Source organism: Gopherus evgoodei, unplaced genomic scaffold (genome assembly GCF_007399415.2).
Source record: "Gopherus evgoodei ecotype Sinaloan lineage unplaced genomic scaffold, rGopEvg1_v1.p scaffold_32_arrow_ctg1, whole genome shotgun sequence".
NCBI classification, from domain to species: domain Eukaryota; kingdom Metazoa; phylum Chordata; order Testudines; family Testudinidae; genus Gopherus; species Gopherus evgoodei.
This window is the reverse complement of record NW_022059994.1, coordinates 2,428,672-2,455,802: the sequence shown is the minus strand read 5'-3', so window position 1 is coordinate 2,455,802 and position 27,131 is coordinate 2,428,672. Positions and strand designations below refer to the sequence as shown.

The following is a 27,131-nucleotide window of genomic DNA, read 5'->3' as shown; positions in this document are numbered from 1 at the left end:
GCCTCTTCACGACCCTGCTCCAACCTCTCCCTGAAGCTGCAGCCAAACAGCAGCTCGCTGCTCTCCGCCCTCCCCCAGGCACCTCCCCTAGCCACCAAACATCTGATTGGCAGCCCCACAGAACAGCTGTGGCTGCTGAACTCCCCCTATATTTATTCCATGGGTGTTTGAGCTCTGGAGAAGCCATGGGGTCAGCACCTCTGCTGCTTACAATCATGGGACCGAGCAGTGACCAAATATAAAGAGTGACTTACAGTGAGACTTAGCCCATGTCCTGCTGTTAATGGGCAGGTCACTAAGGCCTTAATTTACAACAGTGGCCTAATTGTGGGTGTCTCGGTTTATCTCCCCAACATACAGGAGTTCAGGGCACGTGTTCCACCTGCATTCGCAGCTGCAGCCAGAGTCAGTGGGCGCTGCAGGTGCCCAGCCCCTTGGAGAACCAGCCCCTAAGCACTTAGGTCAGTACCCAAATTTGGACCCTAAATCAAAAGACATTCTTGATATTTGGTCCCAGCCCACCACAGCTGAATTCCCTCTCCTTGTCCCCGATGGCGGCTTCCCAGACTGCCCCAGGCCTCCTCAGTCTGTCTGCACATCCCCTCCTGCAGCCACAATGGGCAAGTGGCCTGAGAGGTCTCTGTTTATCTCACACCAGGTACCCTGCAGGCCCTCCCCCCTAGCACTAGTTACTACTGCCCCACACAACCGCTGCCCTCGGGTCCCAGCCCTCACCTGGGGGACAGGAGTTTGGTCTCCCAACAGTCCCTGGTCTCTCTGCTGAGACTGACAAACAGGGAGAAAATGGGGGCAGGCCTTGCTGGGTGTGGTTGTGTTACAGGGGCATCTGCTCCACTAGGGCCCAGGCTGAGATCTGAGCACATTCTTCAGGCCCCGAAACCGCCATCAGATGGACTTTCAGCCTCGGTCCATGTGGTGGGGGGGGGAGGCACTGGGTTACTGCCCTGGGGGAGCTGCTAAGGGAGGGAGGAGACTTACCTGCTCACAGACAATTTAAACAGTTCTAAAGCTTCAGCTTCTTAAATCTCAGTGTCTAGTGTCATTAAATAGTTCTAGTCTGACCAAAATATTGTCTGATCCCCCCATAATTTACCACAGCTGTGAACATTTAAATTGGAATAAAACACTTAAACCTCAGATTTTTGTGCAACTGTGGAAATTTAAATTAATAAATATAAAAAATGCTTAAAATAAACATCTGTCAAAATTATGTATTATAAAAAAATTCTGCCTAGCCTGACTATCACTGACACCCAGCTCCTGCTCCTGCTCCTGCTCCTGCAGGCTCATCCTCACAGGAGGATGCCTCCCTGACCCTCCACACCTGCTCAGGGACTGACTGGAGACCAGGTGCCCTTTGGGTTTTAATTACAGGCTGATTTCACTGAAAGTTATCTGTCACAGGTGTGACTGTACATTTTTTCACTAAAGCCTCCAGGGTTGAAATTGGCTGGGTCCTTCCTGCTTTGCAAACAGCCTGAGTGATTTTCAGGCAAAGAACCAACCCCTTGCTGCTGCAGGTGGGGCATAGTGTGAATTCAGGAAATTGAAACTAACCCTAATCCACTGCCCAGAGGGAGCCATGGCTGCAGAGAATCCCGTGGAAAGTCTCCAGGAGGAAGCGACATGTCCTGTCTGTCTGGAGTATTTCACAGAACCTGTCACTCTGGACTGTGGGCACAATTTCTGCCGAGCCTGCATCGCCCAGTGCTGGGAGGGATCCGATACAGCTGCCTCCTGCCCTCAGTGCACAGAAACTGTGCAGCAGAGAAACCTCAGGCCCAACAGGCAGCTGGCAAATGTCATAGAAATCGCCAAACAGTTGAGTTTACAGGCAGCAAAGGGAACAGGAGGGGATGGGGTGTGCGGGAAACACCAGGAGGCTCTGAAACTGTTCTGTGAAGAGGATCAAACCCCCATCTGTGTGATCTGCAGAGAGTCCCGGGCTCACCGCACTCACACGGTGGTTCCCATCCAGGAGGCTGCCCAGGAGCACAAGGTAGGGAACTGCTGTAAAATTTAATGGGTTAACTTTTGGGGTTTAATGACAGGCTAACTTCACTGAGAGTTCCCTGTCACAGGTGTGACTCATCATTCAGCTCTGTAAAGTCTTCATTGTACCAGAGATGCTGTAACAAAATTAATGATCTAGCAGCGCAGCAACAGAGGCGAAATATCAAGTCTTGAAAGTAGAATCTAGCCCACTCCTTCCCCAAGGCCCCTCCCATTCCCCACCCCAAAGCCCCACTCACTCCATACCCCGTTTTCTCCATTGTCCTCCATCCCCCACCCTCGCTCACTTTCACCGGTCTGGGGCATGGGGTTGGGGTTCAGGGGGGCAGTACTGGCTCTTGGCTAAGGCCAGGGGGTTCATGTGTGGCAGGTGGCTCTGCACTGAGCCTTGCTCAGGATGTTGGGGTGCAGGAGGGGGTGATGAGTGCAAGCTCTGAGAGGGAGTTTGCGTGCAGGAGGGGGCTCTGGGCTGGGGCAGAGTGTTGGGGTGCAGGAATTGGTAGGGGGTCCTGGCTTTGGGAGAAGGGTCAGGGCTTGGGCAGGGGGTTAGGGTGCAGGAGGTGGTATGGGATGTTGGGTGAAGGAGGGGATATGGGGTGCTGGCTCCAGCTGGGCTTACATCAGGAGGCCCCTGGTCAGTGGTGCAGCGAGGCTAATGCAGGCTCCCTGCCTGCCCCAGCCCTTTGCCACTCCCAGAAGGGGCCAAGGGGCCCCTGTGGCCCCAGGCAAAGCATGTGGGTCTGTGTGCTGCCCCTCTCTGCAGGCACCATCGCTCCCGCAGCACTCACTGGCCACAGTTCCCCATTCCCGGCCAATGGCAGCTGCAGGGGCTGTGACTGCAGGGAATGCTGTATGGCTGGGGCAGGCAGGCAACCCCGCTGTGCCACCGGAGATTGCGATCGACAGGGAAAGTCTCCAGAATCGACTGGTAGATCGTAATCAACCGGTAGGGGATCGCTGGTCTAGCTAGACAAACGGTGGGAAGGGAAACTGAGGCACAAAGTGGGGCAGCGAGTTGCCCACAGTCACCCAGCATATCAGTGACAGAGCTTAGTATGGAACCCAACTCTCCCCAGACCAAAACCTGAACCACTTTGCCATGCTGCCATCTTTGCATCACCCCACCCAGTGATGAAGTGTGTCTGTTACGAGGGAGAGATGCCTTGATAAAGGTCCCAGGCCCACCAGGGACATGAGGTTTCTCGCTGGGATTCTGAACTCCCGTGTTGCTCCATGAGGGGTTAAACTCAGATGATGTCAGCCTGCACTAGAGGAGATCACTGGGCTAAATGCTGCGTGGGACCTCGAGCACCTTCAGTCTGCACACAAAAGGGCTCCAAACAGTGCAGGTCCATGCCAAGTACCACTGGGATTACACTGGACTGTAGCAAAACTGGAGCTGACCGGTGCCAGTCTGACCTGTTCTGTTGTGTATGTGGGCAAGGACCAGCCAGAGTGGTTCCGTTAGTCCCACCAGGCAGCCTTTTGAAATCTCCCAGAATGCACTGCTTCTGGGATATTTACCAGGGAATGGAACCATGGGGTACCTGCCCAGGGGACATTGCCACGGAAAGGGGTTAGGACAGCACTGGGGCAAACCCCAACCCATCCTTTATACAAATCTGCATCATGTCTAATTAGGGTGGTCACCCAGGCATCCCCAGAACATAGGACATGGTCACGCCTGCCTGCATGAGCCCATCCTCACCAGTAGCCGACATCCTGCGTGGGCCCCCCCACCACTTTTTTCAGTGTTCCCACCTGCATCATTCTACATGAAGGTGCCACCCCAGCCCTGCCCCCACCCTCACGGGTGTCCTCCTGCAGCCTCAGTCTCCTCCTCTCCCTTTTGCACCAGACAAAGCCCCGTACAGTGCCGAGTCCCTACCGGACAGGGACAGTGCTCCACAAAACTGGACTGTGCAGCTTCCAATCAGACGAATGGCCTCCCGACGTCTCATGGGGTTTGCCCTGGTGCTTAAACCAGCTCTGTCCAACCACTGCAGTCCCCAGGGCTTCAAGGCTGAAATCCCAGCCCCTATTTAAACCCTGGTGGCTTTGGTTTGTTAAGCCTTCTACAAAACTGGTTTATTGATTCACCCCCATGTGACTCCAGTGTCCTGTTATGCGCTATACCACTAATCAGTTCACAAATACCAGTAAAGCTTGGTTATAATTGAGATCTCTCTCTAATTACTGAAGAGGCTGGACTTCAACTGGTAACAAGTCGGAATATGACACACTCCCAGGCCTTGGCTACACTGGCGCTTTACATACCCCTGAGCGCAGCAAGTTACAGCGCTGCAAAGCACCAGTGTAAACAGCACTGTAAGCTAATCCCACGGGGAGGTGGAGTACCTGCAGCGCTGGGAGAGCTCTCTCCTAGCACTGGCGCCGCGACCATACTCGCACTTCACGGCAGCACTTTGAAGTTGCAAGTGTAGCCATACCCCCAGTCTCCATTAGTAAGATTTTATCTCCTTGTTGGCCCTGATGTCACAGAGCGATTAGAACCACAGTCATCTTGGGTTTCGGGTGGAAAAACACCCACTTCCAAGCATCTCTCAACTATCCAGATGAAACCTCTCAAATCATTTCTGTTTATTCAGGAGAGAATTCAGGCCCATTTGAAGACCCTGAGGGAAGAGAGAGAAAAGCTGCTGGGATTGAAAGTGACTGGAGAGAGGAATAGCCGGGAGTATCTGGTAGGTGCCTGCTGTTATGAACCAGCAGGGACTGGCAGTGGGAGGTCTGTTTGGAGGCAGACTCCTGTGTGGCCTTAGTGAACATGGGCTTGTGTGTGTTTCGCCATGATCATGGATTGCTGGGTTAGGGTCATATGTAGACAAGCTCTAAGCTTCCACTCCAGTTGATGAGTTAATGTCTAGCCCTCGTGGCTTTCAGAGAAATCCCCCCAAGTGAACTGAATGTCCCCGTGAAGTGCTCTCCCCTGTGTCTGGTCATTTTGTGTATTTTTAAAATGTTTTCTTCTAACTCCTCTGGCATCTCTATCAGTGCAGTGCTGAGTCCTGCCTCCTGCTGCTCTGGGTCAGGATTTCCAGAGACCATAAATAACAGAATATGCTGACCATGACAGACATGGAAACATCCATTTCAGAAGGATGCAGGGAGAAAAGGGGAAGGTGCGAGAGAATCCCTTGCCTACTATGCACAGGGTAAAGTCAAATGTCAGAAACCTTAGGATTTTCAAAGAAATTCAGCCTCCTGCACACTCAACTCTCCATGAAAGGACTCCGGGGTCCATCCATATGTTCCTGACCAGCCCTTGCCCTATTTCATACAGAAACAAACACAAACCGAGAGGCAGAAGATTGTGTCTGAATTTCAGCAATTGCGGCAGTTCCTGGAGGAACAAGAGCGACTCCTGCTGGCCCAGCTGGAGAAGCTGGACGAGGAGATTGTGAGGATCCAGAATGAAAATGTCAGTAAACTCTCCGAGCAGATTTCCCATCTGAGTGAGCTGATCAGTGAGATGGAGGGGAAGTGTCAGAAGCCAGCGAGTGAATTCCTGCAGGTGAGACTGAATGAGAAACATAGGTAGCCAGCTCCCACGCTCAGTCCTGCCCGCTGGCTGCCCTGCCGATCAACTCCTCCCACACCCTCTAGCGCCTCCCGCCTGCTGAGATCAGCTGTTCCACTGTGTGCAGGAGAGGCTGGGAGGAGCAGAGAGGGAGTGTGCTCATGAAAGGAGGTGGGGTAGAGGCAGGGTGGGAGTGGAGTGGGAGCAGGAAGAGTTGGCCTGGGGTGTGGCATTGTGGGAAGGTTTGGAGTGGGAGTGGAGGGTGGGGTTGAGCACTGCCGGGACAATTGAAAACCAGCACCTGTCATTAGAAACGTGCCAGATCCCACACAGGGAAGGGAGGGCTCCTGAATCCTACACACTGGGGTCGAGCATTTGGAGACCATAGTGTAATTCGGCATGTGCATTGCAGATATGTGAATAACTATTGTTCTTTGCAGAGTCACAGACATAGAGATATGAGAGATGGAAAACCCCCATTAGCTCAGGGAATCCATGGCCCTGGCCCCAGGGCCGGGCCTCTCTTCCTCATACTTGCAAAATCCCTTCCCTGAGATTCCGTGTGTGTGTGTGTGTCGGTCAGACTGGCCTGAAATTTTTTTGTCTCTCTCTCTCCCCTCTAGGATATTAGAAGCATCTTGAGCAGGTACGTGTCTCTCTCTCACTCCCCCTCACACTTCACAACGCTGGGAAAGGGTTTGGTGGTGATGTTAGCATGCATCTCCCCAGGGCTCTACAGCAAAATGTGTGGGGAAGGTCACATGTTGGATACGAATCTCTCTGATCAACTTCATCCCGAGGGTCTCACCCTTGTATAGAAGACTCTGTAATTCTCCATTCAGTGGGAAGGACTGACCTCAAGTATTTCCTAGAGATGTCACATCCCTGGGGGACTGGCTGCCTCAGGATTGTGGGGCTGGAATATGGGCCTGTCACTGCTGGGGCCCTGGTTACCATTCAGCTCAGGGCAGCAGCGATCAAGAGTCTTTCCCCACCTGAGGACTGTTTGGAGGCCTGTGTGGAATGAGCTGGGGACGGGGGAGTTGGTGTCTCAGTCTAGTTCCTAGAGGGCAGATTTCTACAGCACTTCTCATGGGAACTTCCTGTCCCTCAGAGCACAGAGGCCAAGGAGTGAATTTGCCATAGAGACTCAATTCCCCTTTTATCCCAGAGCTGGTCTCTCCAGACCAGAGTTGAAGAATATTAATGAGTCTTTGAAGGGAAGGTTGTACGGCCATGGGCTGTGTTGCACCTGCTCTGAGGCTGGGAGAAGTCGAGGAATTCTAACTCCAGGCCCATTAGAGCAGTGACTCCCTAACCAGAACTTGTAATGAGTCACACAGTGAAATATAATCACGTGAAATTGTTTCTCTCCAGGGGCGAGAAGGGGAAGTTCCAGCAGCCAGAGGAGATTTCTCCTGAACTGGAAGAGCAAGTCAGTGATTTCTCCCAGAAAATGATTGTGCTATTGGAGACCCTGGAGAAGTTCAAAGGTACCTAGAAGGGATCTAGGAATGGAAATTGGGATGAGCCTCTGAGACTGAGGGAGGAGAGTGGCTCTGGCCAATTGGTTCACAATTAGATGATGCTTCTATTTCATTGTTGGGTGAGAATATCATGCACTTGAGGTCCAAGTCACTCAGGTTCATTAATTCAAACCTTTATTTCTACCAAAAATATGTCTTGCCATGACAATTACTATTAAAGAAAGAAATGACTCAGACTTTAAGGCCAAAAGGGACCATCATGATCATCCAGTCTGACCTCCTGCATATTCCAAGCCATAGAACCTCCCCCACCCACTCCTGCAATAGACCCCTAACCTCTGGCTGAGTTAGTGGAGTCCTCAAACCATGATTTAAAGACTTCAAGTTACAGCGAATCCACCATTGACACTAGTTTATATCTGCAAGTGACCCACGCCCCACATCGCAAAGGAAGGCAGAAAACCTCCCAGATTCTCTGCCAATCTGACTTCGGGGAAATTCCTTCCCGACCCCAAATATGGTGGTCAGTTGAATACCAAGCATTTTGGCAAGACCCAACAGTCAGACATGCGGCAAAGAACTCTCTATGGCTCAGAGCCCTCCCCTTCTACTGCCCCATCACCAGCCATGGGGCACATTTCTCAAAGGTAGATCCAGCCCATCACTGGGCTCAGGTCCTGTGTGCAGCTAGTCTGGGCCAAATGGGCTGTAGGGAAGGAGAAAGCCCCTCCCCCATGTTCAGGGATCCTTTCAACACAGGAGCCTCTGGTGCTTCCTCCACAGCAGCGTCAGACACAAGGCGGGTTCCTGAGAGAATGGGGAATGGGGTGGAGTTGGTGAGGGTGGGTGGAAGAGGGAGGGAATGGACAAGGGACAGAGGGATGTGGGCAATGTAAAGCTGGGCCTCTGATATTCTGAACGCTGGGCAAGACACATGGGGACCATTGTCATAGAGATGTAACTCTGGCTGGCTTCAGAACTTCTCTGCCTGTGCCAAGGTCTGCACCAGCCCCTGCAGCCACTGAACAGCAGAGTCACCCCTCTCCTGCTGGTACAGGGGTGAATTTATCCCATTGAATCAACCTTCCCCACCTCAATTTCCACAATTATAAAATGTTTGTAATATTATTTCTATTTCTGCCTATGGAGGACGAGGCCCTGTTGTGCTGCTCTCTGTAGAGATGCTGAGTAAACAGACCCAACAGCTCACAGTTAAAGCCAGGATTTAGCAAACTCTCAATATCCTGTTAGTGTCAGAGGGACCGAAGTGGGTAAAGTTACTTTTATTCCAAAGTCTTTGCAGGCTCTGGGTCTAGGTTATGACAAAAGGCAGTAAGTGAATGAGACAAACCAACTGGAGTTTGAAGGGTGGAAGGGGGTGAAGAAGGGAAAAGTAAATCTCACTTACAGATTGTTTGTCCTGTGATGGTTGTGAGGCTGCAAGGACGTTGGTTCCATTGCTGGGAGATGCCTGAATGAGAGAGGAAAGAGACGGTTTCAGACCTTTTTATATTAAATATTTGAGTTTTTCTTGGTGTGTTTCTCTGTCAAAAGACAGTTCTAGGAGTTGAGAGTGGGAATGCTGTTATAAATATGAAAGGCTGAAATCTCATCTCCTTTCTCCTTCCCCCCTCCAGACACTCTGCCATCTGCACTAGAGACAAAAAGAGGAGGATCCCTAGGAACATTCAGACAGGGTGAGATTGCAGCTGGAAATTGTCTTTAAATTATCAGAAAATGTCTTCATGAGATTGTAGCTAAAGTTACCAACCAAACCGACATTGACCATGACACACACAGCCCTAAAAACAACACACAGAACAGTGAGGAGCTCCCACGCTGAAGTCACACAAACACTCCTGACACCAACCTTAGTGCTGAGTTCATGCCCAGGCTGCTGAACAGAATAGTTCTCCCTGAGTAGCCTGTGAGCAGAGCTCTCTGCCCTGAGGGCTCACACATCCCTCTGATTTATCCCAGTGCAGGGGGTCTCCCCCATCGTACTTCTCCAACATTCTCCCTTTCCTTTGGTCAGGCTGGGCTCTCCCATTGGAGCTGCTTCCTGGATTGGGGAGATGCCCTCGTGCCCCAAGGCTCAGCTCCTCCCTTCTCTCTAGACTAGGGATGGGGCTATCTCACCCAATGCCATTTCCTACTCTCTTGCCTTAATTGGCTCTTCCTATTCTGGTCTGCATTTAGGGGAGGGAGCTTCCCTCTGGGGTTCAAAGCTGGTACCTGCCTCCTCTGCTTCCTCCTCACTAAAACCTTCCTGGCTGTGTCTCATGCTGAGAATGGAGCAGCCCCAGCAGAGCGAGCAGGGAGCTGATTCCTCAGCAAGCAAATGGAAAAATGAATGAAGTGGCTCCCATTACACAGACTGAAGAACTGCAGTGACATCTCTGCTCAGTCTCAGGTGCCCAGGACAGAGGCAGCTCCCTGGGATCCAGGCCTGTCCCAGCCAGAATGGGGCTTCTGGGCAGTGTGTGAAATGGTCCCAGCTTCCCCCAGGACCAAGCTCTGCCCCTAATGCTCTGATTCTCTCTCCCCAGTGAATGTGACTCTGGATCCAGACACGGCTCATCCCAAACTTCTCCTGTCCGATGATCGGAAAAGTGTGAGCTTGGGAGGCACACAGCAGAATCTGCCCAACAACCCTGAGAGATTTGACTATTGGTCCTGTGTGCTGGGCTGTGAGAGATTCACCTCGGGGAGACATTGCTGGGAGGTGGAGGTGAGGGATCAGGGAGGCTGGGCTGTGGGGGTGGCCAGAGAGTCTGTGAGGAGGAAGGGACAGATCAGCCATAGCCCTGAGGGGGGGATCTGGGCTGTGGGGCGGTGGCTGGGTCAGTTCCAGGCTCTCACCTCCCCTGAGACCCTCTTGCCCCTGAGCCGGGTCCCCAGCAGGACCCGGGTTTGTCTGGACTGTGACCGGGGGCAGGTGACATTTATCGATGCTGGTGACGAGGCCCCGATCTTCACTTTCCCGCCGGGCTCCGTCCCTGGGGGGAGAATCCGACCCTGGTTCTGGGTGGGGGGATCCCGGCTCCGACTGTGTCCCTGAGATGTGGTGAAATATCCCACTGGGGGCCCTGAAATCAGCTTTTCTAGCCTCACACGCCCTGGTCTCCATGACCTTGGAGGACTCCTGTCTACCCAACCCCTGGCTCCTCATCTCTGTGACCTATGGAAGCCCCTCCCCTTCTCTGCAGCCTCAGGGATGGAGGGAGGAGGGGGAGGAACCCCTGGGGCTGCAGAGGGGCCCTGAGGGGCAGAGATGGGGGGCTGGGCAGGGGGCAGCACTAACAGCTGGGCTGGGCACAGGCAGGGGTGGGGGTCGCAGGGACACAGCATGAATCAATAGGGGGTTGGGGAGAAGCAGCAGGAAGGAGCGATTTGTACAGATCTGTCCTTACATCTCATTGGGGTCTCCCAGCCAGAGCTCCTGCTGCAGAGGCCCAAGTCACCATCCCCTGTAACTACAGGACAGCTGGTAACCCTGTAATTGTCACAAAAGGGTGGAGGGAGCGTGAGATGGGTTCAGATTGACCAAAAAAACCAAAAACATTGACACGATTTTTTTTAAGGTTAATAATTTCGTGATTTTTTAACTCCTGAGGTTGGCAGCACTGGGGGAGGCAGGGACAGGGCAGGTTTAACCAGAGGGAATTAGGAGAAGCAAGGAGAAAAATGTGAATGAAAATAAAACAAGAATAAAGGGAGAGTCCAGGAGAAATGGTGCAAAATAGAAATGAGAAGAGTGACAGGAAAATATCCCTGATGGGATTGGGGAATGAGCCATTCAGCAAGAGGGGAAAGGGTAGCAAGAGAGGAAAGGGTAAAAGCAGAGAAAAGAATGGAGCAGCCATGAGGGATGATCTGTGGGAGGGAGGAGAGGAAAATAAACAGGGATGGGAACTGAAGGCTACAAAAATGCTGAGTAGAAAATGGTGGTATGAAAGACAAGCGAGAAGGAAAGGGAATGTGAGAGGGACAGAGATTTATTACACATTACTGAAAGAGACATTGTAACTCATTAATTCCCTATATTAATTCCTGAGCAACTGTACTGTTGTTGTGCCATTAAGAAAACTGTTCTCGGTAGCTGGGGATCTCCTTTCAATGCTGTGATTATTAGTCGCATTGGGACAAGGCTGTTCGGTGAGAAAGTTGGCAACCCTAATTCTGTAAATAAAACATTAAAAACAGTTCTTGTTTGTTCCACTTACTGTCCCAGCTGCAGTTGCCGGGGGCAGCAACATGGGATTTACTTCCTGACTTGGTTGTGATCCACCAGCACCCATGGGGAATATTGAGCCTCTAGGAAGAGAGTTTGGGTTTTACTGTGGTGTGTCACCAACTATCCAGCCTGTGCTCTGTCTCTGTCCTGTGCACACCCATGTCAATCAGGAATTGCTCAGCTGTGCTCTGCAGAAAGGTGACTGGTTACCCAGGGTGCAATCCATGAAGGGACTTGGTGTTGCAATGCTGAGCATCATGGCAGGGTCTAATTTGTAGACAACCAGAAAATCACAATCTGCAACTCTGCAAAGCTGAGTTGGGGCCTGAACTCCCTACACAGTGAATGGGCATCACAGACACCTTACAGCGTGATTCACAAAAGCCAGCTCAGTGGGGATGGGGGAGCCATCTGAGCTTGTCAATGGGCAATGCCGACAAGAGATGGCTGAAGGGGTGTCCTAAGCCCTGCCGCCTCTCACAGACAGGTGCCTAAATTGGGGCCGTAGAGGGGCATCTGTCTCTGCTTAGCAACCCACAGATGGGAACTCAGCGCCTGACGTCAAGTGGCTCAGGCTCCTAAAGTGTTTCTTGCTGGAATGAGGTAGGCACTTGCCTCGCTCCACACAAAATGTGAGAGGCAGAGGGAAGGAGAATGTGGTTTTGAGGATGTCAACCAGCTTATAACATTTACTCCCATGGTTAGAGCATTCAGCTGGCATGCGTGAGACTCAGGTTCAGTTCTCCCATCATGCTGTCTAGAGCAGGGGTTTTCAAAGTCTGGGTCATGGCTGGTCAGGGGAAAGGGAACGGTGAACCGCAGCCACTGGGTGCTGTGAACAGCGGTGCCTGTGGACGCTCAGGTAAACGAAGCATCTGCGACCTGCCAGTGGCTTTTCCTGACCAGCCGCAGCCCAGACTTTGAAAACCTCTAATCTAGAGTAATTGAGGTATGTGAATGCCAACCTCAGAGCAGTTACAAAGCAGGGCACAAACCCCACGTGGGTTGTGAGTTCTGTGTTTAGATTTCACTCGCCAGGTATCAAGTACGAACCCCTCAAGCACTAAAACAGCCATAACATGGGCAGTGGGTGAAGCCTCCCCTGGGGGAGCCTAGTTCCCTGTCCCACTTCTTGCACCCCCATTCCAATCTTGCTCCACTCCAGGCCCCACCCCTGCTCCACTACAGAGTCCACCCTCTCCCTGCTCAGCTGCCATGAGTCGCTGCATCCCTCCTCTCCTGCCCCGTGAGGATGAGGGTTGAGAAGCGATGTGGTGATAGGGGAAGGGGCCTTAAAGGGCAAGAGAGGTGAGGAGGGATGTGGCAACTGGTGGGCAGGTCACATGGGGATGAGGGTGTGAGGAGAGATGTGATGAGCAGGAGATGGGGGTCTTGTGGGGAGAGGGTGGGGGAGGAGAGGGGCAGGACATGGCAAGTGGGGGGGTTAAAGTTACCAGCTGCTCTATCCTAGCCACAGAGAATGGTGGAAGATGTAGAACAGGAGGTAGTCTCTCCCCATCCCAGGAAGACCCCTTCCCAACCCAAGGCAAAGGGAGAAGGAGGTGGCAGCACTGGAGGGAGAGCCTCTCCCTAACATAGAAACCAGGAGAAGCCTCTAGAAAAGAACCCCCCACAGCCAAAGGGGAAGGGATGTGACAGCCCTGAGCGGGAGACCTCTCCATTCATGTCTCTGAATTTAATATTTTAGACACGTAGAAGTATTCACCAGAATTCACCTGGTCAGAGTTAAGGGTGTTTGAATGCTAGGCAGTGAGAAGGTTTCTGTTTACTGGTGCCTGTGTCCCAGAAATTGTTAGGTGCCACCGGACTGCTGTAAAGGAAAGCCTCGTATCTGACCTCCAGAATCCCCAGATAATTCAAGCTTTTGGGACCGGAAGAGGAACAGCTTCCTATCCTGAGGCCTGGAACCCGCTACCTAATCCCGTGGGGCAGAATTGACCCTCCAGATTTCCACATGCTTAAACACACCATCTCCCAGAACTCCACGCCAAGGTGAGAGCCTTCTGGTTTTCAGCTGAACTCTCTCTGGAGGCACACACTAGTTGTGAAGCATTACTACAGAGAGACTCTTTGCGCACGTCTAACACATTATTGCTTTTTCACTTCACCATATTAAGCACAGGAGAGAGCAGATCACGTAGCACAAAACAACCAGCCTAATTGCAGTGCTTCTCATTAGCTTACCCTTCCCTGGGGCGTCCTGGGGGCCGTGTGGGATCAGGAAAAGCAGGCAGGGCTCCTGACCTCATGAAGCTGCTACATGAGGGGTTACTTTGTTCTCTCCTTTGGAGTTGGAGACAAAGAGAAAGATCCATGACAAGACCTAGATATTGTACTCCTGGGGGAATTTTGCACCAGAAACATTTAAAATTCTGCACACGATATTTTAAAATGCTGCATATTTTATATGTCAAAATAACTCAATATAATCATGCCAGTTTCCATTATTTTGGTAATTTATTCCAAAATACCTGTCACAACTATGTCTGTAACAGACAAAAAAAAAGATTCTGGTAATTTTTTTTCACAAATAGATTAATCTGTTCTGGTGCCACGGTGGACTGTGGTGGGTGAAAGGGGAAACTGCAGCACTTCTCGGGCAGAATGTATTTTCTGCAGAAGAAAAGAATTCTGCGGCCGGACATAGAATCATAGAACTGGAAGGGACCTCAGGAGGTCATCTTGTCCAATCCCCTGCACTCATGGCAGGACCAAGCACCATCTAGACCATCCCTGACAGGTGTTTGTCTAATCTGCCCTTAAAGATATCCAATGATGGAGATTCCCCAACCTCCCTAGGAAATTTATTCCAGTGCTTAAGTACCCTGACAGTTAGGAATTTTTTCCTAGTGTCCAACCTAAACCTCCCTTGCTGCAATTTAAGCCCATTGCTTCTTGTTCTATGAGAGGTTAAGGAGAATAATGTTTCTCCTTCCTCTTTGTAACAACCTTTCAGGTACTTGAAGGCTGTTATCATGTTCCCTCTCAGTCTTCTCTGACTAAACAAACCCAATTCTTTCAATCTTTCTTCATAGGTCATGTTTTCTAGACCTTTCATCATTTTTGTTGCTCTTCTCTGGACTTTCTCCAATTTGTCCACATCCTTCCTGAAATGTGGCACCCAGAATTGGACACAATACTCCAGATGAGGTCTAATCAGCGCAGAGTAGAGCAGAAGAATTACTTCTCATGTCTTGCTTACAACAATCCTGCTAATACATCCCAGAATGATGTTTGCTTTTTGTGCAACAGCGTTACACTGTTGACTCATATTTAGCTTGTGGTCCATTATGACCCATAGATCCTTTTCTGCAGCACTCCTTCCCCAGGGCTCCCACGGCTATTTAAAGGGCTGGGCAGTAGAAGCAGGGAAGCCCCAAGCCCCTTAAATAACCCCCAGAGCCCTGGAGTAGCGGGAGGCTCCACTTGCCTCTGTTGCCCCAGTCCTTTAAATAGCCCCTGGAGCACTGCCGCTTTCCCAGGGCTCCCGTGGCTATTCAAAGGGCCGGGGCGGTGGAATCAGGGGGAGCCATGGGCCCTTTAAATAGCCCCTGAGCCCTGAGCTGCTGCTGCTACTACCCCGGTGCGGGAGGGAGGAGAAGAGGGCACTTACCCTGCAGGGTGGGCTGTACCCCTCTACTCACACCCTCTCCCACAGCCAGGCTCCGCTGCACCCCCCTGCCTGCACCAGTCCTGCACCCCATCCTGCCCGTACCAGCCCCGCACTCCCTGCCCTGTCTCCAGCCAACCCCTGCCACACACCCCCACCTGAAGCCAGCCAGTCCTGCCCTCCTCTGTCTCCAGCCCTGCCAACCCCTGCTGCACCCACCTCTGTGGCCTTGCCTGAAGCCAGCCAGCCCACCCTATCCCACATCCCGCTGTCTCCAGCCAGTCCTGCACCCCTTGCCCTGCCTGCAACCAGATCCTACTTCCAGCCAGCCCCATGTTCACTGGTACCCTGCAATTCCCAGGGCAGTAACCCTGCACACCTGCTTCAATGAGGGAGGCAGGGAGCAGCTGGGATCCACACACGTGCACACCCTAGGGTGACCAGACAGAAAGTGTGAAAAATTGGAACAGGGGGTGGGAGATAATAGAATCCTATGTAACAAAAAGACCCCCAAATCAGGACTGTCCCTATAAAATCGGGACATCTGGTCACCCTAGCACACCCCCAGGGAGTGGCAGGGACCCACACATGTGAAATGGAGCTCATTTCTAGTTCAGGCCCATCTTTTTAAAAAAGAACTTTAGGCAGAGTTAACATACATCTGTATTTTCCCAGACATGTCCAGCTTTTTGGTTCTTAAATTGCCATCCAGGAGGAATTTTTAAAAATACGGACGTATGGTAACCCTATTGGTACAAAAAATACATACTGTGGCACATCCCTTAAATCAAAACTTTTTATAGGGAACCGGTTGTAAGAAATGAAAGGTTTTTTTTTACATTTTTTTTTAAGTCATCCCTGCTGGGGCCCTGTCAAAACCTAGTCCCAGATTTGGACCTTAGCGTCCAAAATATGGGGGTTAGCATGAAAACCTCCAAGCTTAGTTACCAGCTTGGACCTGGTACTGCTGCCACCACCCAAAAAATTAGAGTGTTTTGGGGCACTCTGGTCCCCCCAAAAACCTTCCCTGGGGACCCCAAGACCCAAATCCCTTGAGTCTCACAACAAAGGGAAATAAACCTTTTCCCTTCCCCCCCCTCCAGGTGTTCCTGGAGAGATACACAGAAGCAACCTCCGTGAATCTAAGCAGAGGGAGTCCACCCTCTCTAATTCCAGTCCTGGAAACAAAAGCACTTCCCTCTTCACCCAGAGGGAATGCAAAGTCAGGCTAGTAAATCTAACACCCACAGATCTCCCACCAATTCCCTGGGTGAGCTGAAGACCCAATTCCCTGGAGTTCCTCACTAAACAAAAACTGCAACAGGTCTTAAAAGAAATCTTTATATAAAAAAAGAAAGAAAAATACATACAAATGGTCTCTCTGTATTAAGGTGACAAATACAGGGTCAATTGCTTAAAAGAATATTGAATAAACAGCCTTATTCAAAAAGAATACAATTTAAAGCACTCCAGCAACTATATCCATGTAAATACAAAGAAAACAATAGAAACCTTACTGTCTTACTATATTTGTACTCACAACTTGTAAACAGAAGATTAGAAAGCAGGAAACAGAAATCCTCCCATAGCCGAGAGAGATAGATTCAAGACAAAGGACTCACACACAAACTTCCCTCCACCCAGAGTTGAAAAAATCCTGTTTCCTGATTGGTCCTCTGGTCAGGTGCTTCAGATACTTATTTCCAGGTGAAAGAGACGTTAACCCTTAGCTATCTGTTTATGACAGGCCGCGCCGAAAATGTTCGAATTGGGCCCGCACTTCCTAAAGCCGGCCCTGCTTTACAGTCCACAAAAAAGAAATCCCATGAGCCCACACCCAGTAAGAAACATCTAATGATATTCAATCAGCCCATTTCTGAGAAGGAAGTGAAACTAAACTTCTCTTTTGTCTCTGTAAAGGGACTGTTGGCCTCTAACTAACACTCGGCGGGGGTGTTCTGGCTCTCAGTACGAAAAGAAAGGGGAGGGGTCGATGGGAAACCAGGACCCTGAGACTGACAGTCCCCAGGGGCAAAGGGGAGAGACCAATGCGCCAGATGAGCCTGATTGACAGGGTGGGCAGGCTAATGAGGCAGGCAGGGGGTCAGGGAGATCCTGTTGTCCATGTGGGCTGGAATCTCCCTGGGTCAGGCAGACAGAGTGGGGCCAGCTAAGGCGAGGGAAGGGGCCCAAGCTGAGCTGGGAGCAGAGCTGCAGCCACAAAGCCAGAGACAGGGCCTGGGAGAGTAGATCTTGTGCTGGGAGCAGGGCTGGGCCAGCCAGAGACCCGACCCAGGAAGAGCAGATCGTGTGCTGGGAGCAGGGCTGCAGCCACAAAGCCAGAGGGGCCAGAAAAGCAGCCCAGGGCCTGGAGGCAGAACAGCAGAGAGTGGAGCTGGGGCTGGAGCAGGGTGTGGTGAGCAGCTGGGGAGAGTGAGGGAGGCTCTGGGTAGACAAGGGTCCTGCAGACAAGACTGGGAGGGGAATCATGACCAGACGGGGGGCGGGGGGGTTGATGCTGGGAAGAAGTGTCCCACCACCCAGAGCCTGGAGGTGTGTGGCCACCACCAGAGCAAGTGTCCAGCCCACAGGGTCCCTGCAGCACAGCCAGGGCCTGGGACATGTGAGGAGCAGACTGTGAACTGCCCTGAATCCCAAAGATGCTGCTTGTGATGTTCCCTGCCACAGAGCTGGGTTATGTGTTTACCTTTAACCTTTCCCATTTTTTTCCTTATTTATTTATATTGATTGCTGTTTAAATAAATTGTATTAGCTTTAAATTGTATGTAATGATCAGTGGGTCAGAGAAGTGTCCAGTGCAGAGAGTATCCCAGAGTGGGGACACCCTAGTCCCTGCCCTAAGTGACCATGACAAGGTTGGGGGTCGAGCCTCCCAGGAATCCTGGGTCCAGCCTTGTCGGGGTTATGAGGACTCTGCCACAGAGGAGAGTGGAAGGGGAGGCCTCAGGGTCAGGCAGGCATCTGGGTAAAGGAGTGGGAGTGAGGACTCAGATCCTTCTGCTGGCCCATTTCACCGGGATAGTGTGTAAGCCAGGAAAGTTGCCCACAATACTGGTACCATTCCCCCACTTACGTCTCTTTCCTGCACTAGAAGCAGGGCCGGCCTTAGGATTTATGGTGCCCTAGGCGAGATTATTAAACTGATGCCCCTGTGCCTGTCTTGCTCTTAGCAACACAAACATAAGCTTACAGTATTGGAAAACTTGCCACAGGCATGTTACTAAAACCAGTTTAACTTAATTAAGCACACTGTAATACTGATGAACTAACACTAAAAAGTCGCACTATAGAAAAAATTCTGATTTGACAGAATGATGCAAATAATATATTTTTTTAAATTTGTCAACATTTTATTGGAAATTTATATGAAGAGGTATTGAAACAAGGATTAGTTTTTAATTAAAAGCAGTCTTTCTGGATTTTTTGGCTGCAAAATCAGTAATAATGTCATCGTATGACAAAGACAAAGTGATGTCTTGTTCGATTGTAAGAATAGCAAGACCAGTCAAGGTTCCTGACTCATTTGTAGAGTGCAGATAGTTTTTAATGAGCTTTAGCTTTGAGAAGCTCTATTCTCCTGATGCTACTGTTACAGGAATTGTCAGTAGAATATGAGTGGCAAGTTTGCTGGTATGAATAAACTGTACAATGTCCATCACTGATTTTGCATGTGGCAACAACTCAGTTCTTCGTGCAGTTCAAGTCCATTTAAATCAAAATGATCACCATGCTTCAGGAGGCTCTGTAGGTCAGGGATCCACAATGTGGTGCCTGCGGGTGCCGTGGCGCCCACAGGGGCTTCTCAGTGCACCCACATACTGGCCGTAGGACGAGCATCTGCAGAAATGTCACCGAAATTCGGTGGCATTTTGGCGCCAATGCCTCTGGATGACACTGCTTGCCGTTGAATTTAGGCAGCATTTCTGCGGATGCTTGTCCACCACCACGGTCCTTCGTCTGGCGCACGCCAGACGAAAAAGGTTGGTGACCACTGTTCTAGGTTCTTGCACTTTGTCATTAGTTGCTCTTGTTTTCCTATTTCGTTGAATTTAGTCCCACTCAGCCTGCTGCCAGCTGAGTGAATAGAATCCCAGGCTGACAGCGGGTTGAGTGGCTCAGCTAGGGTCTCAGCCGCCGGCCTGCTCAGCCTGCTGCCAGCCTGGGGTTCCTTGGGGGTCTCCAGGCCAGCAGCAGGTGCTGAGTGGGGCTGGCAGCTGGGACCCTGAGTGGCAATGGGGCAGCAGCCGGAATCCCAGAGCAGCGGCGGGCTGAGCCATTCAGCCCACCACTGCGTGTCATCAAAAATCAGCTCATGTGCCACCTTTGGCACATGTGCCGTAGGTTGCCGACCCCTGCTCTATACACTAGTAAGGAGATGAGCATATTACAGTTGTTGGAGGGCTCTATTTAGCAATAACAGGCTATAGGAAAGTCAGTCAACATTTTTTGTTTCTCTGAGGAAAACTGGCCCACTCCCTTCCCCATTCCAAAATTGTCACAAATAATTGTCAACAACTTAATTTTCTGTTTTTGGCTAAGATATTTATTTTTTTTTTTTTAAAAATATATATTGAAATTGAATTCAGGATTCTTAGCAAGCATTTTTAGCAAAAAAATTTGCTCAATGACAATCAAAATGGCAACACAGTACTGCTTTCATGCTTGGCTCACCCCCCCAGCCTGCTGGTTCAACAGCTGCAGTACAAGAGGAGAGGTGGAAAACTGCAGGACCCCAAAATCCACATCTTGAGGTGCAGAGCGGCAACAGCAGCAGCAAATCCTGATTTTTCGCACATGCTATCTGGCTATCCCCAGCCCAGCCGTGTGTGACCATTCCAATCCTGGCTGCCTGCAAGGAAGTGAGTCACTTTCACTGTCATTCCTCAGCAGGTAGGCAGCCAGCCTCACCTCCCCCCCAGCACCTCACCCAACCCAGCCCTGACAGCCCTCACCCCAGGGGAAAGAGTCACACTCACAGGTGAGCATAGGCAGCAAGTTTGTATAATTTTTGGTGGTGCTCAAAATGGTGGTGCCCGCCCCTCTCCCCCCCACTGTCGCCCTGTAAGCCGATATAAAATGAAGCTACAATGCGTTGGCACCACAAGATTACAAGGGTCAATTAAAAGTGTAAACTCAGAAGCAGCACTTGCCTGCTTCAATATACAGTATTATATTTTGTTGCACTTGTGAAAAAGTGGGAATGTTCTAAATGTTTATTCTGAATACTGCATGGGTGCCTCAGTTTCCCCTGCAAGGTGCCAATTGAAGGTGCTGGGGACGAAGAGATCAGAAGAAATCCAGAAGAGACACAAAGGCTAGAGGAGGGAGTGTCAGTTTGGAGCTGGCTGGGGAAATGGGGAGAGGCCCAGAACTTGGGTCTAGGCTCCCCACCCTCCAAGATGGACCTGACTGAGGGGTCCTGTTTTCTGTACCTACAAGCTTTGTTTTACTGTGATCCTGTCATCTAATAAACCTTTTGTTTTACTGGCTGGCTGACAGTCACGTCTGACTGCAGAGTTGGGATGCAGGGACCTCTGGTTGCCCCAGGACCTGCCTGGACAGACTTGCTGCGGAAAGCGCACAGTGTGGAAGGGCATGCTGAATGCTCTGAGGTCAGACCCAGGAAGGTGTAAGCATCTTGCTCTGGAGACAGTCTGCTCAGAGAGAGGAGGCTCCCCCAGAGTCCTGACTGGCTTTGTATGGAGTAGTTCCAAAGCATCCCAGCATCCTCTTCCACACCATGCACTTCCCGGAAGTCCAAACAGGCACTGACACTCTCTCCTCTGGCCTTTGTCTCTTTCCCAGGCATTAGGAGGCCACCTGATCTCTCTGTTCTCCAACACCTTCAGTTGGCACCTTGCAGGAGAGTGACCCAGGCCATCAGTTGCCCGGAGACAGGGTTTCAGCCATTCTCTGTGCAAACAGCATCACACTGGCACTCTAGGGCTCTACAACAATCACACATCCTTATGCCACCATCTAGATCCTTGAGAAATGCATAGGGAAAACTGAGGCACCCACACAGTATTCAGAGAAAACATTAAGAACATTCCCACTTTGTAACACCTGTATACTTTAAAGGGTGTAAAATAATCAAGTATTGTGCTAAACACAATGATACTCCAAACTGACCACCAAATTTAAGTTGCATGTTTTTCCCCTCAAGTGAGGGCTCTGGGATGGGGCTAGGGATGAGGGGTTCACACTGCAGCAGAGTGCTCAGGGTTGGGGTGCTGGGTGAGTTGTGGAAGTTGTAGCTGGGCTGTGGGCTTGGTGTGGAAGGGCAGCCCTGTGGGGACAGGAGTGGCAGCTCCTGTCCCACAGGGCTGAGTCCAGCTCTCCACAGAGGGAGCATGTGGAAAAACTCCAGCATGAGCCTACTTGTCCTACCTGTTGGGAGTATTTCAGAGAACCGGTCACTCTGGAGAGTGGGAACGTTTTCTGTCAAACCTGCATCACCCAGAACTGGGAGTAACCAGATATAGCCATCTCCTGACTGAGCAGTAATTAAAAAAGGCCATTAGAGGGAAAGATGCATCGATAAAGGTGGCAGGCCCTGCAGGGAGATGATGTTTCCCACTGGGATTCTGAACTCCTGTGCTGCTCCATGAGGGGTTAAACTCAGATGCAGTCGGCCTGCATTAGAGGAGATCACTGTCCTAAACACCATGTGGACTCCAAGCACCTTGAGTCCACACACAAAAGGGCTCCAGACAGCGCAGGTCCATGCCAAATACCATGGGGATTAGACTGGGTTGCAGCAAAACTAACCCCTGGGCGGTGGTGACCGTGTCAGGCTGACGAACCAACTGAAGTGGTTCCATTAATCCTCACACTGCTCTCCCACAGTGCAGCATTTTGAAATCTGTAGAACTCGCTGCTTCTGGGAACTGAGCTGGGGAACCGGTACCCAGGCAGCCCTGCCTCTGTAAGGGCCCAGGACAGAACTAGGGCAAACCCCGACTGCTCTTGACAACAACAAAAACATAGAATGTGGTTTGCCCTAGTGCCCAAGTCAATTCTATCTACCCAGTCCAGTCCCCAGGGGTTCAGGGCTGAAATTCAGTGGAGATCAGTCTCCTCTGAGAATCCCAGGAGGTTTCTGGGATTTGTATCACTTTGTTTGTTTAGCCTCCTCAAAAACATAATATTTCACACAGTGAAAGAAAACTCCAAGGATGTGACGCCAGTGTCATGTTAGTATAAATCAATGGGGAAAAAAGGTCAAACAATTTCAAGGAGTCTGAAAATGAAACACTCCCAGCGTCCATGAATATGACTTCACTTCCTTGGTACCACCGATACCGCAAACCTACTAGGTTCTCCATTCATCAGTAGAGTGTTTGTGTTGGAAAAGCTCCCACCCTCACTCTGACTCCTAACAATAACAATAACACCACTCAAATCAGTTTCTGTTTCTTCAGGAAAAGATTCAGGCCCATTTGAAGAAGCTGAGGGAAGAGAGAAAAGCTTCTGGGATGTAAAGTGAGAGGAGAAAAGAGAAGCCAAGAATATCTGATAGGTGCCCGTTGTTATTAAACTGCATTTGTAATGAGCTGGATGGAGAGGCATTCTGAATCAGAGCAATAACGAGAGGCAGGGGCAATCTAGAGGCCCAATTATGTTTTATCTCAATCAGTTGCGGGTAAAGCAGAAAGCTGTTAAGTGGGGAATAATCACAAGTAAATCAAAATTAGTTGTTTTAGCAGGAATTACTACTTAGGCCTACACCATAAACCAGTGGGTTTCAACCTTTTTGCATTTGATAATTTTGAATTTGGTACAGAGACGACTCTGGAAATCTATTATCTGTACTGACGACAGGTTGAAACCCACTGCCATGAACTACTGTAACTATTATTCTTATCTAGTGTATATTAACTACTGTTAGCTTAATTACACTCTCTTCGTAGGAAACAATTTACATTAATGAAACAACAGAATTTTGACTTAGAAAATCCAGTGCACTAAAACAAACCTTCACTGTTACACATTCATGCGTCAGTTTCACAGTTTTCAATCTTCTCTTAGCTCAGAGTTTGGGGGATGTTCAGTTATATCTTGAGGAATCCTCTTGTGCAATCTTTGTTTATTGTTTTGAGTTCCAGCTTCAATAGAGACATGTATCCCAGCCCTTTCCCTACTTTCCTTCACAGAGAAATACACAAACTGAGAGGCAGAAGATTGTGTCTGAATTTCAGCGACTGCGGCAGTTCCTGCTGGAGAAGCTGGACAAGGAGATAGTGAAGATATAGAATGAAAATGTCAGTAAAGTATCTGAGGAAATTTCCTGTCTCAGTAACCTGATCAGTGAGATGGAAGGGAAGTGTCAGAAGCCAGTGACTGAATTGTTGCAGGTCAGACTGAGTTAGAAATACTCCAGATCCCAACACAGGGACAAGACTGCTCCTAAAACATGAGCACAGAAGTCCAGCAGTCAGAGATCACCGTGTAACTCAGTGTGTATTACAGAGATGTGAATGACTACTATTTTTGAAAAGTTACAGACACTGTGATGTAAAGATGGAAAAGCCTCATCAGCTCAGCAAATGCATAGCCCTGGGGCCTCTTTTCCCCATAGTTGCTAAATCCCTTCTTCTGGAATTCTAAGTGTGTCAGGTGGGACTGAAATTCCCTTTCTCTATTTCTCTCCTCTAGGACATCAGAAGCACCTTGAGCAGGCACGTGGCTCTCTCTCACTCCCCCTCACACTTCGCAATGCTGGGAAAGGGCTTAGTGGTGATGTTACCACTGCCTCTCCCCAGGGCTCTACAGCCAAATGTGTGGGGAAGGTCATATTTTTTGATACAAATCTTTCTGATCAACTTCATCTTGAGGGTCTCACCCTTTTATAGGGGACTCTGGAATTCTCCATTCAGTGGGAAGGACTGACCTCAAGTATTTCCTAGCGATGTTACATCCCTGGGGTACTGGTTGCCTCAGGATAGTGGAGATGGAATATGGGCCTTTCACTGCTGGGGTCCTGGTTACCATTCAGCCCAGGGCAGCAGTGGTCAACAGTCTCTCTCACCTGAGGACTTTTTGGAGACCTGTGTGGAATGAGCTGGGGAGGAAGGAGTTGGTGTCTCAGTCTAGTTCCTAGAGGACAGATTTCTACAGCACTTTGCCTGGGAAGCTAATGTCCCTCAGAGTATGGAGGGCAAGGAGTGAATTGGCCATGGAGACTCAATTAGCCTTTTGTCCCCAGAGCTTGTCTCTCCAGGCCAGAGCTGAAGAATAATAATGGGACCTTTGTGGGGGGTGGGAAGGGTTCACTGCCATGGCTTTGCTTTCAGGAAGAAGAAGAGGAATTCTAATTCCAGACCCATTAGAACAGTGATTCACTAGCAAGAATTTATTATGAGTCAATAAATGAAATATAACCATGTGGAATTATTTCTCTCTAGGTCTGTGAAGGGGAAGTTCCAGCAGCCAGAGGAGATTTCTCCTAAGTTAGAATTAAGACTCAGTGATTTCTCCCAGAAAACTGTTGCTCTAGTGGAGACTCTCAGGAAGTTCAAAGGTACTGAGAAGGAATCTAGGAGGGGAAATTGGGATGAGCCGCTGAGACTGTGGGAATAGAATGGGTCTGGCCAATTGGTTGATAATTAGATGATGGATCTATGTAATTGTTGGGTGAAAATGCCACATACTTGGGGTCCAAGACACTCCAGTTGATTAATCCAAACCTTTATTTGTACCACAAGCATGCCTTGCCATTGCAATTACTATTAAATAAGAAATTACAGACATACCTTATAGAAGTACTGGCCAGTTACCTTCTTCTAGGGCATAGGTGGGTCACAGGAAGTGCCTTGTGAAGTTCAGATTCCTCTTTACAGATCCAAATTATATATTTTAGTTTTTTCCATCATCTTGGACTGTTAGTTATATAAGATACTTAATACTTGTGTCAAAGTTAAACTCAGTTTGTCAGACCACTCTGTATTATTAGCACAGCACTCTGCTAATAACACCCAGATAATGTGAGCACCATGCAAGACACAAATTATCTTATTTATACAGATAAAAGGGCACAAACTAAACAAAAGGGACAAAGAGAACAAAACTGTAAAATTTACCTGGGACACAACATGCATATCCTACTTCCTTACTAACTCTTATTGATCTAAGGCTAAGGGCTTGTCTACATCAGAAAGTTGCAGCGCTGGTGAGGGAGTTACAGCGCTGCAACTTTGAAGGTGTACACATCTGCAGGGCACCACCAGCGCTGCAACTCCCTGTTTGCAGCGCTGGCCGTACTCCCGTTTTGTCTCGGGTGTAGAGGATCCAGCGCTGGTGATCCAGCGCTGGTAATCCAATGTAGACAGTTACCAGCGCTTTTCTTGACCTCCGTGGAAGGAGGAAGCCTCTGGTAATCAAACTGGTTTCCTTTCCCGGTTTGCTCTCTCGGTCCCGGAGCCACCCAGCAAACCGCAGGGAAGGAGACCTGCTTGCTCGGGGTTCCGGGACCGAGAGAGCAAACCGGGAACGCCGCGGTTTGCTCTCTCGGTCCCGGAGCCACCCAGCAAACCGCAGGGATGGAGACCTGCTTGCTCGGGGTTCCGGGACCGAGAGAGCAAACCGGGAACGCCGCGGTTTGCTCTCTCGGTCCCGGAGCCACCCAGCAAACCGCAGGGAAGGAGACCTGCTTGCTCGGGGTTCCGGGACCGAGAGAGCAAACCGGGAAAGGAAACCAGCTTCGCCGCGGTTTGCTCTCTCGGTCCCGGAACCCCGAGCAAGCAGGTCTCCTTCCCTGCGGTTTGCTGGCTGGCTCCGGGACCGAGAGAGCAAACCGCGGCGTTCCCGGTTTGCTCTCTCGGTCCCGGAACCCCGAGCAAGCAGGTCTCCTTCCCTGCGGTTTGCTGGGTGGCTCCGGGACCGAGAGAGCAAACCGCGGCGTTCCCGGTTTGCTCTCTCGGTCCCGGAACCCCGAGCAAGCAGGTCTCCTTCCCTGCGGTTTGCTGGCTGGCTCCGGGACCGAGAGAGCAAACCGCGGGGAAGCTGGTTTCCTTTCCCGGTTTGCTCTCTCGTCCCGGAACCCCCCTTGAAGCCGCCCAACAGCGCTGCAGTGTGGCCACATCTAACACCACTTGCAGCGCTGGTTGCTGTAAGTGTGGCCACTCTGCAGCGCTGGCCCTATACAGCTGTACTAATACAGCTGTAACAACCAGCGCTGCAAAATTTTAGATGTAGACATGGCCTAATACTTCACCAATTGCCCTTAAGTGGAGCAATTATTGCTTCCTTAATGTCTGCATTCCTAACACCTGGATTTCAGCATTTCAGCTCTTTTCCTTAAAGGTACAGACAGCATTTCTTTAATCGTTTCTATTTTTACAATATAATTCATTCTATTTTCACATAACTCATACAATAAACATGCACAAACTTTTTAATTGGCAGGGCTTTTGCTATACAAGCTATTTTCATGCTATTGTTCTCTTTTGATTAAGTATAGGTCACTTTGACCCTATTCTCTGCGTAGGGGTTTTGGACTTTGTTAACTGCTCCTGGGCAGCACATTGTGGGTGTCTGGTGTCTTTAAACACATTGTGTGGTCAAAAGATCTTTGTCCCACAGAGCAACTTATGAACACATCACTTAATAACAAGGTCACTTAAGGTAACATTTCCCATATATCAAGCAAACTGCTCACCAGGCCAAAGCCAAGTCAGTCCGTACAAACACACAATCTCCGTCTGTCCAGACTTATGTATAAGAAATGACCCTCGTACCAATTCTCAATACTGAACATAATAACTAGTGGAAAGCAGGCAGATGAAGCAGAGGCCCAGGCATCAGGACGTCTCATATTAATTCATGATTTACCAAAGGTCACAACATTCAGTCCTGAATTCTCCAAAATGGCCTAATTTGGGGCACCTGAGTTTCTCTCTCCCCACTAGAGAGCTGCAGGGCAGGTGCTCCAGAGCCATGTAGCCTCCACAGCTGCAGGTGGAGTAAGTGGGAGCTGCAGGAGACCAGCCCCTCTGAGAACCAGGCCCCAGGTGCCTAAAGCTCAGCACCCAAAATCTAGACCCTAAATGAAAGGCCATTTCTTAGAGCTGGATCCAGCCCATCACTGAGCTCTGGTCCTGTGTGGCAGCCACGCTGGGCCTCCAGCCCAGGGGCCTCTTGTGCCTCCTCCCCAGCAGCTGCAGGTACAAGGTGTGTTCC

At 50.1% G+C, this 27,131-nt stretch overlaps 2 protein-coding genes across 5 annotated transcripts in view; both read left to right on the top strand.

Annotated features, from left to right (window-relative positions):
- Positions 1-27,131, top strand: part of LOC115640747 (zinc finger protein 501-like) — a 745,273-nt gene that overhangs the window by 545,976 nt on the left and 172,166 nt on the right. The window lies entirely within an intron of this gene.
- Positions 1,525-17,322, top strand: LOC115640792 (zinc finger protein RFP-like). Of its 2 annotated transcripts, XM_030543785.1 has the most exons (8): positions 1,525-2,020; positions 4,644-4,739; positions 5,339-5,569; positions 6,199-6,221; positions 6,953-7,068; positions 8,700-8,759; positions 9,612-10,126; positions 17,309-17,322. In XM_030543785.1, the coding sequence occupies exons 1-7, from the start codon at positions 1,604-1,606 to the stop codon at positions 10,121-10,123; spliced, it is 1,455 nt and encodes a 484-aa protein (XP_030399645.1). In that variant the 5' UTR covers positions 1,525-1,603; the 3' UTR covers positions 10,124-10,126; positions 17,309-17,322. The 2 variants fall into 2 exon arrangements, with proteins under 2 accessions (XP_030399645.1, XP_030399644.1); XM_030543784.1 differs by lacking the exon at positions 17,309-17,322 and having other exon boundaries at positions 9,612-10,157.